General features: G+C 47.4%; 1 protein-coding gene across 2 annotated transcripts in view; it reads right to left on the reverse strand.

Moving 5' to 3' along the window:
* Positions 1-13,706, reverse strand: part of TANC1 (tetratricopeptide repeat, ankyrin repeat and coiled-coil containing 1) — a 773,242-nt gene that overhangs the window by 213,089 nt on the left and 546,447 nt on the right. For both annotated transcript variants that reach the window (XM_086956663.1, XM_086956662.1), the window contains exon 13: positions 12,542-13,149. In XM_086956663.1, coding sequence (XP_086812789.1) covers positions 12,542-13,149 — 608 coding nt within the window. The remainder of the gene's footprint in view (positions 1-12,541; positions 13,150-13,706) is intronic.

The following is a 13,706-nucleotide window of genomic DNA, read 5'->3' on the forward strand; positions in this document are numbered from 1 at the left end:
CTTTTGTTTTTAGGTGACCCTGTGTCTCACTGCCCAGCTTCGGGTTTTGCTGAGCAGGTCTTTTGAGCTGTGTACACAGGTCTGTCAGTAGTGTTGGGAGGGTGGATAACTTATCAATGATTGGGCCGCATCCGCACCCACTGCTGATGCTCCTGTTTACGTCTTGTAGATGGTCCAATTTGCTCTGGAGAAGCGTGTTTAACATACCCAGCTTCATATCTATGGCAACCACAAAGAGAGAGATGATCTGCTCAATTAGATTGAGAATATTTCTGATGCAAAGTTTGCGGAGCTGCAATGTCCCCCTCTTTTTGACTGACTGCAGAAGCATGAGGGAGTACCATAGTTAACTATAGAAAACACATGATACACTCCTTTCGACTACGTTCATGAAAAGCATCAAATTTGCCATGAGGTAATATAGCAATGATCACGTTAAGGATTTCCAGAAGCTATGCATGAAGTTACTGCTGGTAACCAGGTATCCACGAAATAGCTCCTGCGTTTTAATGGGGTAGATGCGTTCTTCGGGAAGTCATTTAGTCCCGGCTGGCCGTACAGTCTACCTCATTCAGGATTTATGTTGCGTTATTTGCTCTTAGCATATCTTGTGCCTCCTCCAACCCTGAAAGACCTTTACCTCGGGATTCATTCAGAACCTTCCTGTGCAATCTCACTTTTAAGAGACTGAGACAGTGAAAGAACCTCTGGCACCATTTGAGACCGTCTGGTTTTCAGCAGGAACTTAGTAATTTGCTTGTAGGACTAGAATCTAGTTGCACCATTAAATCGAAAGGTATCAAGAGGGCTCTATTGATGAATCAAGTAGTTCTGGAATCAGGGACATCAGCCTCATCCAAAATATGTTTGATAAAGAAGACAACCCCTTGTGCCACGCTAATGCTGGAAAAGTCAAGGAATGGTACGGAGCTTATCAGGAAGATGGAAGCTCATCAGACTTGAAGTACTAGGATGCTTCATGCAGGTCCTCAATTTTATTATGAAGGAGAATGTTGCAAGAACACCACCTTATTGGGAGACACCTGGCAGATTTCAATAACTCCCAAAGACAGCTGCTGCTTTTGTGGAGAAACAACAGACATACATAAATCCCACCGCATTCTCTGGATTGATCAAACAAGAATGAATTGGTGCTTCGAATCCAAGAGGCATGCAGAAAAACTCTTACAGGGTCAAGAGGCCCCACTCGGAACCCCCACAATCAGGTCCCACACAAAGTTTGCTTTTTATTATAGTAAGCAATTAATCTATGTTAATATTATGCAAATCATTTGATTACGAATTACCATATTATTTGAGTGAATAAGTCATCAACCGCATTGTTCTTTACATGCCCCTAGCTTGTCGAAACTCCCTATCCGCCTTGGAGTATCATATTATTATCATTATTCAGTTTGCTGCTTAATCGTAAAACCAGCAGCAGGCCAAAGGGTCCCTAGATAAGCATCCCGACAGATAACATGCACCCAGACAGCCAGTTTCTCTTCCCAACAGCCCTAACCTGGGATGGAGGAGATAGGAGCTTCGTCACTCGGAACCTCGTGTTGAAAGAATCACGCTGAAACTAATGGCTTCATTTAAAGCATTTGGGAAGCGCGGAGCCATTGATTCTTGTACTTTATGGATGCTCTTAGCATGGAAATGTAAGACTGTTACAAGGTCGTTCTGCAAAAAAAGTTTTTCCTCATAGCAGCCACAGCCTCGAATATGGATGTCTAGTTAAACACAGCTTCTTTAGCATTCTTCTTGAAGTGGGAAACCTATCCCAAATGCAGGGAGTGTTTGGTTGTTTTCAAGTGAGAAATTTGGTTTACCTCCAATCATGTGTTTGTGTACTTCAAAGAACATATTTTCTGCATAGATTTGGTTGCAAATACCGGGCCCAGTCAGGTTTTGAAAAAGTAAGGTCTGGTAAGGAATACAAATGCGCATCCTTGTTTATGCAGAACATTGCACCTCTTTACTCCTGCCTGTGGCAGCCTTTGCATAAATAAAATAAGACTTCGCAGCAGAGACATATCCAGACAGCCAAGCCTCCCCCAAGCGATGGGAGCATTTTGACTGATTGGTTTCGACGATGCTTTTAGTTTTAAAAGCATTTAAGCCTTTACCTCATAAAATACTGCAGAAACACAGTTTAATGAACTTGGATCATAAATCTTGGGAGAGAAGTCTCCGACATTACGCAATAAAGAGCATATTTTGGTTAGGGTTTAGTACATAGCGAGTCAACATCCACAGAATGGACAAGTAACCGCAAACTTATTTACTGGCACAAAACGGAGTCCGAGCCATCGACATGCAAAAAAATCACAGAGTTACCTTACATCCGTCTTTCTAGTTCTTTTTCTTGTAATTGGGTATGGCAAACCTCTTGATAGGCACCTATTGTCTTGATTAATTAACACCAAAAAAAAGTATTTAAAAAAAATGGATTTGTTGCCTTTACACATGAGTACAAATAAAGGCACCGACCCGAATCCGATATTTTATGCTTCCATTTTCCCTTAAATAAGGTCCCTACAATTACGTGATGCTGTAGCTGCCGCGTTTTCTGTCTATTTGCATTGCAACACTTGCCACATAACCCACTCCACCATCTTGCAGATTTTAACAAAAATAATTTCTAGCTCAAACGAACAAGCGCTTTTTCTCATTGCACATGTAAAAACAACAAGCATTTTCAATGCAATAGGTCTCGCGTTTGTTAGAGTTATAGCTATTGGCGCTGTAAAGGACATCTTTCACCCATGTATTTTGGTTTGGAGTGTAGTGTTTGTATGTAGTGTGGAGTGGAATAATGTGGGTTGGATTGCTATTGTTAGTTGTGAAATTGTGTGGTGTGGAGTGGATTTGTGTTGTGGAATTATGTGGCATGGTGTGCAGTGGATTTTTGTGATAGAAATGATGTGGTATTGAGTGTCCTGGAATGATGCGAAGTGGGATTGTGCATTATTGAATGCAATTATGTGGAATGGTATTATGTGTTGTGGAGTAGTATGTAGTGGAGTTTAATTATGTGGTGTGCTGTTGAATTTTGTGGCATGATGTGGGATTTTGTGGTATGGATTGGATGGATGGATGTGGTGTGTTGTGTAATTGTGTTGTTGAGTTGAATTATGTGGTTTCTAGTCGAATTATGTGGTGCGGAATGGAAATGTGAAGATTTGAATTGTTTGGTGTGGAAGTGTGTGGCGTTGACTGAAATTATGATGATTGTAAAGGGAAGAGAAGGTGATGAGCATGTAGATGTGAGGTAATAAGCGATGAAGATGAGAGGGAAAAGAAAAGGGTGATGGTAGAGAAGTAGAAATGATGCCGATTGCAGAAGCAGGTGCAAAAAATTAGAAGACAGAACTTGTAGGGGACTGGTAGAGCTAAAGGGGAAGAGAGTAGGAGAGGCGAAGGTAACAAAGAAAGGTGGGAGATGGTGGAGATATCCTGCAGGACATGGACGTGGGACGGTGACTGGAGGAAGATGAGGAGGAAGCGAGGACAGTGGAGCTTGGAGACGGAGAAACAGCTAAGAAATGTGGAGAAGCAGAAGTCAGAGACTTAGGTGCAAGAATAAGGGAATCTGGAAAATATGAGGCGACATTGGAAGGGTGGAGGCGGGAAAAACCAGAGCATGAAAGCGAAGCAGAGGGAAATGGGGGGGAAGAGGGGTAATGGCCAGACCGGAAGTGAGAGCGAACAGTGAAGCTTACCCGTTTATTTTTTTTATGGGTGATTTGTTTCTCCTGTTTGTGTGCGGAGTAAGTCACTTAGGAATGTGATTGAGAAGGAACGACAGGGGAGAGCGAGGTAAAGAAGAGGGGTAGAGTTGGTGGCGAGAAAGTGAACTGGTAAAGATGGAGATGAAGATTGAGTGGTGCAGGTGGTGGTGAGAGAGAACTAGAGAGATGAGGGTGATAAAAATAGTGGTACAAGTCAGAGCAAAATTGGGAAGGTGGGGAAGGTGGGCAAGTATGAGAGAACAGTGAAAAGGGAACTGGGACGGAGGTAGGGAAGAGTGGGACTAATACAGGTGTGTTCAGCACCGAAATGAAGTACGGCGCTGAATAAATGTGCATCCCCGAATGTATGTTTCGTGGTTAGTACAGAGCTGGACAACTGTGTGTGGGCTCAATATGCCCAGACAGAAAGCATGCCTGCCATAGAGTAAAGGTTGAGTTGAAAGTAATGTTTCACAAAGAGTAAATATACATACAGCTTAGATTCAATGTTGTTCAATATCAATGAATCCAGACATAAATTTCATATGCAAATAATTGATTCAAAAATTATGTTGTTCGAAATACAATGGTGTAGTCCGTGAGAACCTGCACGTCCTTCCCTTGGTGGACGGGAGGAAGGCCGTTAACGACAGGCAGATGGTCCACAGCTCCAACAGATTTATGTGGAGCCGGGTTTCCACTGGAGACCAGAGTCCTCTGTTCTCCACCTGATCTCCCCCAGCGCAGCAGGGATGCAGCCATAACCACAGTCAGCTGTGGGAGGGTAAGGTAGAGGGTGTGTGCTTCTGTTCAGGTTGCAGTCTAGCAGTCACCACAGTAGATCTTGTGCAGTCTCCTCTGACACCTGCAAGAATTTCAAGGGTTCCTTGGTGCTGGGCCCACTGAGACTTCAGATTCCACTGCAGAACCTACATATGCTACCTACTTCTGAGACCAGCACCCTCTTTATGGCCCCTTTAACCAGTAGAGCCCGTACCTCTTGCAATAAGATGGGTAGGCACTCCTACAAATGGCGCTCTGATTTAGGAGGAAACTGAGGTGAGCCAGAAAGGAATAAAAGGGCATAGAACAGCTGGATGATCTAGAGGACCCATTTGTCGAATATGATGACCTGCCACCATAGAAGAAAATGTCTGACCCTGGCTCCCACAAGGTGGCTATTCACCGTCAAGGGCAAACTAAAGTGGCTTGGAGGGCGATACCACAGGGATGGGGGACTGAGTGAAACAGTTTCCCTGGTAATCGGCATGGTCTGCTTGATCCCAGCCCCCGGCCACAAAAGGACTGGGGTAACTGTTGCAGTGGGGGCGGTGCCTTGCGGTACATATACACCAGCCCTCTGGAGTAGCCTCGAAAGGGATGGGACTGCTGAGGAAACTGTTGTGCTCTTCTTTCTTTAAAACATGCGAGGACAGAATCAGCCTTTTTGCCAAAGAAGCAGGACCCATCAAAAGGCATAGCCATTAGAGAAGTCTGCACATCCTCAGAAGAGCAATTGCATGGCATCCACAGGTGGGGGGAGAGAACCACATCAGTATCTACCGCATGCCCCAATCAGTCATTAATATCTAGCCCAGCCCTGATGTACAAGTTACTTACTTTCGGTAACGATGTATCTGGTAGAGACGATTCTAGCTGCAGATTCCTTCACGTAGAATAGATACCCTAGCAATACCCACAGGGAAGGAGGGTCTGCAAAAGCACCCCACCAGTCTGGACAGGACAGAGGGCCCACAGGGGACCAGACCTGTAGACAAGGGAAGTAACCTTGTCCCTTCCAGGCAAGAGGACCTCCACAAGCTGAACACCAGCAACCCCAAGAGGGATGTAGGAGGAAGAAGGAAGAGTGATGAGGCCCCTACACTCACAACAGAGGAACCAAGGGCAAGGCCGGAGAGGCCGAAACACCCCACTCCACCCCCAAGGCAACAGGGCTTCCGTCCAATGCCAGGACATGCCGAGGAACAAGAGGAAGCAGAAGAAGCCTAGAGGGCCCAAGGAAACAAGGGATAGAGGCGAGCCCACCCAGAGGGAAGGCAACAGATCAGCCAGAACGGCACCTACAGCAATAAGCCGCCAGAAGCAAGAAGAACACAGAAGCATCACAGCTCTCAGCACAAGAGCAGGAAGGAGAGGAAATGCCCAGACCCACCACTACCAGTGTCGCGCACACAACCTCAAGAAGCAATAGCAACATACAGAAACGCCATGGAGAACAGGCACCCGAAGACGACCAGCACTCCCCACCAGAGCTTAGCTATATAACAGCTACCACTACCCCACATAAGGTACAGTAATTCCAAAGACATGGGAACCCTCTTTGGAAGAACTTCTACAGCAGAGGAGAAAACAAAAAAGTCACAGGGAAAAAACAGCCCTGCGGAAGGCTTGACAGCAGCCCAAAGAAAAACAGAAGGCCGAATCTCATGGCTAAGTCTGTGTAACAACTCCAGCGAAAATACACACAGTCAACAAAGGGCCATCCAGCAGCCAACAATGCCATAGTCCCAGCATGGAGGACTCAATGGCCAAAAAACACAATCTACAGCAAGGGCAACCGGCCCAAAAAGGCCCAAAACCAGCTCAACTCAGCAGTCACTGAGGAGGGGAGGGAGAAGGAGGAGGTGAATAAGGCAGAGGAGGAGGACTGAGCCCTGCCAGGAACCTCTGTATGGCGGAGTCAGCCGTGGCATGGAGCAACAGGCTGCCATCAAACGGAAGATCAATGAGCCGCTCCTGAATATTTCCAGGGAACACGCCATCCCGAAGCCAAGCATGGCGATGGAGGGCGACTGAGGAAGCCGCGGCCCGGCCCAGCACCAGATGTCCAGAGCGGAGCGGAGAATAAACGCCGCTAGCTCCAGGCCATCCAAAGCATGATCCCGTAAGTACACCTGAACAGTCTCTTGGGAAGCTGCGAATCCCAGAGACTCAGCAGAGTCCCACAAGCAAGAGGAGTCCCTAGCCAATACACACAAGGTGTTAAGGGCCCGCAGGGCAGCGGTGGTCGAGGCGAACATGTTGCGCCCCCAAGAGTCCAGCCAATGGGCCTCCTCCAGTGGTGGCAGGGAGGGAAAAGCGGTCCGCAAAAGTGGACTTGCAGCATAGGGGTGGAGGGCCAGGCAGGCCTGGTCACGCGGCGCCAGAAGGTGTCGGTGCTGAAGGTGTTGAGGCACCGGATCCCCCATGGCAGAACGCCTCCAAGACCCCGTCAGGGAAGAAGGAGCAAACCCTCAAAGGGAAGTAAGATCTCCCTTCCACCAGAGTGAAGGTGGAGACAACAGAGGCGGCAGGGAGGGAAAGGCAGTCTGCAAAAGGGGGCTTCTGGCGGAGGGGTGGAGGGAAAGACACACCGGGTTCTTTAGTGCTGGAGGGTGGCGGTGCAGAAGGTGTTGGGGCACCGGATCCCACATGGCGGGACGCCTCCAAGCCCCAGTCAGGGAAGAAAGGAGCAAACCCTCAAAGGGAAGCAAGATCTCCCTCCCACCAGAGCCCTGGTGGAGAACCTCCAAGAGATGGTCCGATGGGAAATGAGCAATCGGGTCACCCATGCTCAGAATGCCCACAGCCGTGGACACCGCGTGAGCGAAGGTCGCACCCGCCTCCGTAGGGCCCGGCGGAGAAGAAAGCAGTTCTTCCGTGGGTGACAGCTGCAAACTAAGGCGGCCGTCCCCAAAGCCAAGCAGGATGGGCAAAGACCAGACCTGGAAGCCAGAAGGTACTGAAGAATGGGGGACCTGCCGTTCCTCTGACGAACACCTGGGCCTCAGAAAAGATGGGGGAGCCACCCTTCGACGACGCCAGTGAAAAATACATCACACGGCGGCCAGTCTCCGGAGAAGAGGATACCAATATTCAGCCAGCCTTTGGAGAAGAGGGAGCGTCCGAAGACGAATCCGCGGCACTACCTCTGTTTGGAGCCGTAGAGTCCGCACCCTGAGGCAGGTCGCCAGCACCATCCGGCGCAGAAGGAGAGACCGGATACGGCTATACCAAGTAACCCTGCGCCGGGGACCGGAGTGGAGCCGGAGCCGAAGTGGCCAAGGGGCGGCCCCGGAACGACGCTGACTCTAGCTCCCCCGAGGCAGCCACCTGCGTGGAGGAACAAGAGGGACCGGAGGAGTGACACTAAGCCCTCCGCCAGCCTCGGCCCAGAATGTGGAGGAGGTGGTCCGGCGACCCATGCGGCGGCGCCAGGGACGATTCAACCTCCGATTCGCCCTCTGACAAGGCAGCCACCTGTGGCGAGGGACAAGAGGGGCTGGAGGGGGACAAGGGGTTCCCACACCACCTCGACCCAGAGCGGGACGAGAAGATGTCACAGACCCCTGTGGCGACGCCCGGAGCAGGCACCGGTACCGCAACGGCGTCAGCTTACCTGTGGACGAGGCTTTCGTCTGCTCAGAGGGCCGAGTGGGGCTCGGGGATGCGACCGAGCCCCGGCGAACTCCTGTGACACCACACGAACTCCCGCAGAAGTTTGCGACGAGGCAGAGGTGCCGTGGCTTGAAGGAGGGACCTCGAGGGGCCGCACCCAAACAGCACCACATCCTCGAAGTCTGCATCCGAACCAGTCGGCGCCTGAGACGCCTCCGGTGCCGCGGAGGGCCCCGTGCCTGACAAGGGATCCGCTGATGCCCCAGGAGGGAGAGGAGGAGGAGGAGACACCAGTGGGGCCTGCAAAGCTGCTGCGTATGTCTCCATCTGGACTCTCGATGCACCAGCACCGGGAAAACGTGGATAGGAGGCCGACACGTGGGCTGCATCACCCGCAGAGTCCACATCCCTGGCAGGCCGAACAGCAGGCCCCGGGGACAAACAGCGACACTTACCCACCAGGGAGCGACGCTCTTGCGCCATTGGAGTAGGACGAGGACGACAACCACAGCCGTATCTGTAGACGTCTGCAGAGGCTGATCAAGGGCAGGAAGTCGACCTGGAGAGATGCGCCGAGAGTAGTTTCATCCGGCACTCCCGCCGCAACTTCGGCTTCAACTGTTGGCACGCCTCAAAATCATTGGTGCCGTGATCCTCCCCTAAACACCACATACAAATGAGGTGAGGGTCCGTCGCCGACATAAGACGCCCACACAACGTGCAAGTTTTGAAGCCCAAAGGCATTTGCACACTGTTCCACCAAGAAAAAAGACAATGGTGAAGAAAAAAAGGCCCATAACAGGCCCGCAGCAAAACCGGATCTGCATTGACCGCGGAAAAGGGAAAAAATGACGTGGGTGTGCCGGGGTGGAGCTTATGTGACCTCGCTGACGTCACGTACGCAGACAATGCCTGGGCGGAGTCGCGTGATGCCGCCCCGCCCCCGCGTGCAGGGATGCTGTGGCAAAAAGTTTCCGGATCCAGTCTCACGCCTGGGGATAATTCTACGTGAAGGACTCTACGGCTAGTAGTCTCTATCAGATGACATATTTTGCTGCATCTTGGCCATTTACTCACCGTTGGCCTTTGAGTTGGATGCAGTGATGCATCACGCAAGAGTGGTGACTGCGTTGAATGTACGAGTGCCTGTTCAGGGTACAATGCAGGGATAGAGCAGACAATAGCAAAACTTAGCCCAGTAAGTCAGGACTTCATTAAGCAGAAGTAAGGGCTCAGATGAAGCTGGCCCAAGCTGCAAAACCTCAGAAGGACATTTGTCTTGACTCCTACTGAAGGCAGGAGTAGGTCCAGGCAATGAGCTGCACATCTTATCACAGTGGCAAATTATCTGGGGTATAAAAGGGGCAATTCCATCCATGTGTCAGGGGAGGTTTCCAGCCCACTAGCCTTCTGCAAGTCCATGTAGATATCATTATCATCAAGTGTGGGGGTAAACCATCCTCATCATCACTGTAAGGTTGATCAGAATCTGAGCCAAAAAGGAGATGAAAATTCTAATGCAGGCCTCATGGAAGAGGAAGTGTTTCATCTAAATCGGTATGTGCAGGACCGGGCGTGCTGGAGGCGGGTTAAGGTGCAAGCTTGGTCGGGGTTGAATCAGATTAAGCTCAAGGTCAGACACCGGAGTTGGTGAAGGCTTGACCTCCGGCGCCAGTGACATCAGGACTGATATCAGTGAAGGGACCAGTGCAAATTATCGGACCGGAATGTAGTGATGGCAGACCTCTGCTTGAGCACATTGCTATGTATAAGCTTATTAGAAGTTTAAAAGCCATTTTTCCCTTTTGCCGCTTTTGCACACAACACTGCAGGTAGCTGTTGTAAGTTTGACTGCATGAATATCTTCACATGAGAATGGCTTGTTTTCAACATCCCTAGACTTACGCCGCAACCTTAGTCTGCAGAGTGAGTTCTAAAGCCTCCAAGGTTATCATAACAAATGTTAGCTGCTGTTCGGACTGATCGGCTCACGCTTAGACACCACATACATGCAGCTGCAGTTAACTGACATTCTGGCGCCTTTAATATGGCACTGCATACATGGTTTGAAGCACATGTTAGAATTCCGTTTCCAGAGAGACAGAGAGCTTTTGCAGATCCTGATGTGATTCACTCCTGCTGATCTTAGAGGTATGGGGTCCCCCACACAAGCCTAAGAGAACTTATATATTTTATAAATCATAGTTCCTAGCTGGGGGGGGGGGGGGGGGGGGGGGGGGGGTGGCATAAAAGGCATTATAGGACCGGTTTCCACCATCATTATAATATGATTTCCCCTTTTGTGTTTTATGGCATTGTAACAGTAAAAATCAATTAAGTAGTCAATGAATGATCATGGTGTGCTCTGCATATGTAAACAAATCCTTATGCATGCTTCATCTTCATCATAGCTCACCAATGGAGTACGGCTTTAGTCAGATACTGGTAAAGGGGAAAACAAACTGTTCTAAGGCTATGAGCAGGGTCACTGGAATTATGGGGCAATTATAGGGTAGGGTTCAGTAAATTATGCAGTAAAAAATGAAACTTATGCGGCATAATGCAGCACAATTCATTATAGTATTACTTCATTATTTTGTAATTTATTCACTTGTTAACACTGTATGAGCATTGGTTGCACCTCATTAATACCAGTTTAACACCGAATATAGCAATAAGCAACAGAAAAGTGACCAGTCAGCCTTTGCAAAGGGGCTCCACTGCGCAGCAATACATGTTGCTTCATTTTGAGTAACCTTTGAATTGTTTGACCCAGAAACAAACCGGTTTTGTTCAAATCTGCAGATTGTGCAGCAGATGATGGATTATGTGGCAAATGCAGCAAATCTATAAATATGTGAAAAACGCTGCGGCCGCACAAATCATATTTTTTCAGTGGCCCTGGCTATGAGTGATATGTTATGCTACCAACAAAACGCGTTTCTAGTTTTAAACAAGACAGGATAAATCAAGTAGAGCAACCATAGAGCCTACACAACAATGCATGGACACATCATCTTGCATTACACAATCAAAGATGAGGGTGAGGATTATGTCCTTAAAATGAGTCCAAGTTAATAAAGAAATGGAAAATCTGAGCCCTACTGAGACAACGCAATGTCACTGGATTTAGTGACAGGGGATGTAGTAACACACAACCAGGTTTCAATGACTCTCAAGGGAGTGGGCTAGTCCATGGTTGTGAACACAGCATGGAAAAGACTATAACATTTGTGCTTGAAGACAAGGGAAAGAGTGTAATACAACATTTATCGATGGAATAAGGTCATCCCTGATAATGAAGAGTGTGCTGTACTAGAAAGACAGCTTATAAATAAGCAAAAAGAGGAACTTTAGGGGGGGGGGCTCTGATTTTAGGAAGAAGATATTCCAAGTGAAACTCATCCATCCACTAGCAAGACTACATTGCTCACAGAGATGGCTTTGTTCTATGCAAGGGTTGTCAGCACTGGATCAATGAAATACATCCAACATTAGTTTTTCACTAACTCTGTGCTAGATCATGAAATATTGGTCTTAGTGCCTTTCCGCCTGCTGGGACCTAATCATTTTCCTCCTCTAACAAACTCATGTTGAATTCCTATGTTTCCTCAGTTTTCCCACCCTTTAGCACGAGTTCTCCTTACCCACATCCATGCCTGACCAACTCTTTTCCTAAGGCCACAAATTCATACCCACTTCTCTCATTCCTTGTGGTGTTAATAATATCAGCAACATGTTTCATATTTCTTCCTCTAATTCCTGGAAGCAGCAATTCTGAAAACAGTTTGCTCAATTTCAAATGACAACAATTCTAAACCGTTTGGAGACTCTCAAAATCTTTCTTGTAAAAATTTGAAAGTAAGCTTTCAAAAGACTTTTCAATCAATTTGTGTGTTTGTCACATCTCCCCACTACTGCATTTCAAAACCACAACATTTAATCTCCATCACAGAGGTTCAAGACCACCACCATTTAAAGAGAATTCCTGGAAGTGTTGGTGGTAGATAGTGAAGAAACTAAAATTCAAAGGTTTGCCTGTGAGTAAGTTTAACATTTGTAAGTGAAGAAGCAATTGGTTCTACCAGAACCTTAAAACTAAAGCAGACAACCCATTTCCAACATGCTACATCCTCATTTTTACAAGCGCAAACCAGCTGCCGAAAACCACATGTGTGCGACTACCTCCGCCCTCTACCCCAAAAAAGATTAACTGTGGTTTTCCGAAACCTTATTTCCCACCGACATGCAGAAGCAGGAACAATCATACAAACGAACAGAAACTTTTCTTTGAGCAAAAATGTAGAAAAATAAAAGTCACACCAAGCCCTCCAGCTGTAGCAAAATGATTAGCAAAATGTTGTGTTTGCTAACAATCAAACTTTAAAAAAGGATTATTCACCTACCTTGGGTCACACAAGAAGTCTGTATTTTCACCATCTGCTCTCCAAACAAGCCATTCTCTAAAGGATGGGTGGCAGAACATTCGCGTCTTGTCTCTCCTTCTGATCAAGAAACAGGAAAGCACCTCCATCCGCTGCTGAAAGTCCCTCCACTCATGCTCTCCCTTGACATATCCAGCATTAATTGCTTGAAATATCTGCTCATCAGTCATTGGATGAAGTGATGCTAAAGCCAAATTCAAAATTGGAAGAGCTCTCTCAAAAGCAGAGTTCGTCATAAACTTCATGTTGCAATGAAGCAAGTAGAGTTCAGACAAAGACACAGGGACAACTTTGTAACTTGCACTTTTTATAACCAAATGTCCCTTTTCAAAAAGATCCAAAGTTAATTTGAGGTAAAGGTAAGATCCTTGGCTTTTCATGACCAGATGATCACTCACTTTTCCAACAATAGCAGCATCTGCTTTCCCATTTATAGATATATTATTCATGATATCGTCACTGTTGATTGTTCGGTACTGTACATAGGCGTTTAGGTCGGTGTAAATGTCTTTGTTCTCAGGAAATTCATCCAAGGATATCTTGAAAAAGGGCAGCGAGCTGGTTATTTCCTGGGATTTAAGGGATAAGAAAGTCACTTGTATGCATTTTAATGACTGATAATCCAGTTTTTTACCATCTCTGTTTGCAAGACAATGATAAAATAAAGCTCAGTTTATACACAGAGAAAGCATACAGTATAACGTATTCAGATAATTTGTGTAACTTTTCACTAAACATCCAGATGTCAGCCTGGCACCACAGAATTGTGTGTGAGCTTTTGAAGCTCCACTTCCCATGTGAAAATCCTCAATAAATTGTGATTCTAAACAGAAATTAGAGCAGGCATAAATTCAGGGCCAGGATCCTCGCCTGGTATTAGATCCAGCAGAAAACTAGGAGAAGGGCATGGGAGAATAAAAACGCCAACTGAAAAGGGGCCCCTCGTCATTTGGACAGCATATGGTAGTGATGAAGGAAGAGGGATTGCTCATCTTTAAAACAACAGCGGCATGCACACCAGAGAAATCAAATAAACACAGAACGTGGTCCATGTAAGCGGGTGGGGGGTGATCGGATGGCAGCAAAGAGTCAATGGTTAGGTGGCAGTATAATGCAACCGCTTCTG

This window comes from Lissotriton vulgaris, chromosome 2_1 (assembly GCF_964263255.1).
Source record: "Lissotriton vulgaris chromosome 2_1, aLisVul1.2, whole genome shotgun sequence".
NCBI classification, from domain to species: domain Eukaryota; kingdom Metazoa; phylum Chordata; class Amphibia; order Caudata; family Salamandridae; genus Lissotriton; species Lissotriton vulgaris.